At 32.5% G+C, this 3135-nt stretch overlaps 1 protein-coding gene across 1 annotated transcript in view; it reads left to right on the forward strand.

The window, feature by feature from the left end:
• The window catches only part of ZNF292 (zinc finger protein 292), a 47409-nt gene that overhangs the window by 29429 nt on the left and 14845 nt on the right, over positions 1–3135 (forward strand). Inside the window, exon 6 of the mRNA XM_014528480.1 lies at positions 2453–2589. Within this exon, the coding sequence (XP_014383966.1) occupies positions 2453–2589 (137 nt within the window). The remainder of the gene's footprint in view (positions 1–2452; positions 2590–3135) is intronic.

The following is a 3135-nucleotide window of genomic DNA, read 5'->3' on the forward strand; positions in this document are numbered from 1 at the left end:
ATATTTACATTACAATTCATAACAGTAGCAAAATTACAGTTATGAAGTAGCAATGAAAATAATTTTATGGTTGGGAGTCACCACAACATGAGGAACTGTATTAAAGGGTCGCGGCATTAGGAAGGTTGAGAACTACTGTTTTAGAAGATTAAAAAGAAATACTCAGAATTAAAGTAAATCAGAGTTTTAAGATAAAAGAATTGTTGTTAAACCTGAAAATGTAAAAATCAATATTTAGCAATAAAGGGCCTCAGTGTGCTTGTGCCTGTGGGATTCTGGCAAGTGCAGAGACTTTGAAACTAGACCTGGATTGAAATCTTGATTCTGCCACTAATTAAGCATGTACCTTTGAGCAAGTAACTTTACCTCTCTGAACCTTATCTCTAAAATGAAGTTGTAGTATCTACCAGGCAAACTACTGTGCTGACTAGCAATGCTGTTTAAGAAGCTGGCATTAATAAATGAATAGTATCTGTTATTGTTGTTATTGCCATCTTATGAAAAAGGAAAAACAAAACAAAAAAACAACCACACACACACACAAAAACACAGCTCATGGGTTGATTTCCTAACATTTGTCTGCATGGGTGTGCCAGGATAATTGTTTAAAGTTACTGCAGCTTTTAATAAAATATACTGTGATAAAATAAAAAAAAGTAGGTCTTTGATGTCTTTCAGACATAACTTGATTTGTGGTATTACCACTTAACTAACTAACCGTTGTAACTTGGGTAAATTACATAATTTATTTGACCCTCACATTCATTATATATAAAATGTTAATATCAGCCCTGACTGGTTTGGCTCAGTGGATAGAGTGTCAGCCTGCAGACTCAAGGGTCCCAGGTTCAGTTCCGGTCAAGGGCATGTACCTTGGTTGCGGGCACATCCCCATTGGGGAGTGTGCAGGAGGCAGCTGATGGATGTTTCTCTCTCATCGATGTTTCTAACTCTCTATCCCCCTCCCTTCCTCTCTGTAAAAAATGAATAAAATATTTTTTTAAAATGTTAATATCTACCTAGTGGAAAAGTTGTGATTAAATGTAATGTATATAATCTCTGACAATGCATTTAATATTGTAGGTATTTGAAAATATTGATTGTATAAATATATACGTGTGTATATATATACATATGCGTATATATATTGTTCAGCCCTTTTTGTTTATTAGTTTGTTTAAGTGGAGTAACTTTGTAAGAAAGAGGCAGACAGAGGAGCAGTGGAAAGAACACTGCACCTAGGAGTTTCAACACTTAGGTTTCAGTCTTAACTCTGCCATTAACTTCATACTTAACTTTAAGAAATTATTGTTGTTAAACACAGACAAGGAATTGGGTCTTTTCTTGTCTTAGTGTTTTCTAGCCCAATTTAATATATAAAGTGGAACCTCTGAATCTATCTTCAGGTAACTTTTGTCCTCATTATCAAAGGTCAACTTACAAGATACCCTCATCTCCAGTTAGACACTTGTTCAATCCTAAATGCATTACATTTTACACTTGCACGCGCGTGCGCACACGCACACACACACACACACACACACACACACACACGTACGTATATTTAAAAGTTGAAGGGGAGAGATAGAAGATCTACTAAGGAGGGACATAGTTACCTCTGTGGCACATGGGTGCTAAATGTCTGTATTTATCTTCAGTTAAGTTGTACATGTTGGAATTAGTCTTTCTATTCTGTGGAACACCAGTGATTTCTCATTGCATGCCATTTGTTACATTCTTGTCTTAGAGCAAATGCTTGCGGAAATCATAGGTAAATTTTGTTTGTTTTATGTAGTAAATCATTGTAATGAGGTAGTAAATTTTAATTTAAGAAGCAATAGATTTAAGGGCATAATTAAATGAAGCAAGTTGCCATCATCTAGGTATACCTTTGCATGCATGACTGTTGACAAGCTTTGAGATGGAATAATTGTATATGAAAAGAAAAATACTGGAGATTTATAGAAAACTGAGGTGAGCTTAATTTAAAAGTGTTACATCTATATAAAATGTTTTATACTTTATTCCCTCAGATGAATAAACACTTTTTTTATTAGTCTATATCCAGTATATCTTTCTGTATATTTCTGCTAATTCTAATGCTTTTTAAATTATTGGATAAAGGGGTAAAATACAAATACTGCAGCTTTACTTTCTCAATATCATAAATGTGATTTAATAGGTAGAGAGAGTGCTTATAATTAGCATTAGTTATTTATATATAAATGCATGCTTGTAAAGTTCTTGAAAATAGTTGGTTTTCTGGCTTGAAGAAAGATTATTTCTTTAAACTCTAGCCTAGAAATGACAAATTACGAATTGATAGTGGTTGAGTTAATGCGGTTTTACTGATGAAAATGATCTGTAAATGTTTAATGAAAATTTGCAAGTATGTTACTATATATCTTAATATAATACCATTTTATGGCATATTTCTATATCCTTTTTCTAGATTTCAGAAGTTGATTGCAAAGATGCACTAGAAATGATCTGTAACTTAGAATCTGAGGGTGATGAAAAAAGTGCCCTTGTTTTATGTACTGCATTTTTGTCACGTCAGCTCCAACAAGGAGAAATGTATTGTGCTTGGTGAGTTGCTTTTCTTTTGTAAAGAGAAGTTTGTTAAGTAAGAATACAAGATAGGTTGTGAGAATTCAGATAACTTAAGAGCATATTTTTAAAAATCTTTTTAAGTCTTATCAAGACGAAAAGCTTATTTTCAGATACTATGTGCTGTTTAAACTGATTATCAAGTAGTTCATACTATAACTTCAAAAACTTTTTGTATTAAGGACCACACAACTCCTTAATATACCAGTAATGATCACATAATGATCCATATTGATGAGAAAATTTTTAATGTTGAAAAATGAAAGAAAGGTTTATTTTGTCTAATGCCACAATAAATAATTCCTCACATATTTATACAGCCTATGATTGAATGTGTCTATTTTTTTCCTCTGCATATTGCACACTTTTAACTCTATGAAACTGTTAGTCATTTATGTATGGAAATATAGTTCTTTTTTTTTTTTTCTATGAGAGCTCATTTTATATCACTGACGGCTTCAATGCACATTTTTTTATATTTGCTACATTTCCAAGTGGGCAAAGGCTGTTATATTTAGTCTTTGG

Source organism: Myotis brandtii, unplaced genomic scaffold (genome assembly GCF_000412655.1).
Source record: "Myotis brandtii unplaced genomic scaffold, ASM41265v1 scaffold1160, whole genome shotgun sequence".
Classification (NCBI taxonomy): domain Eukaryota; kingdom Metazoa; phylum Chordata; class Mammalia; order Chiroptera; family Vespertilionidae; genus Myotis; species Myotis brandtii.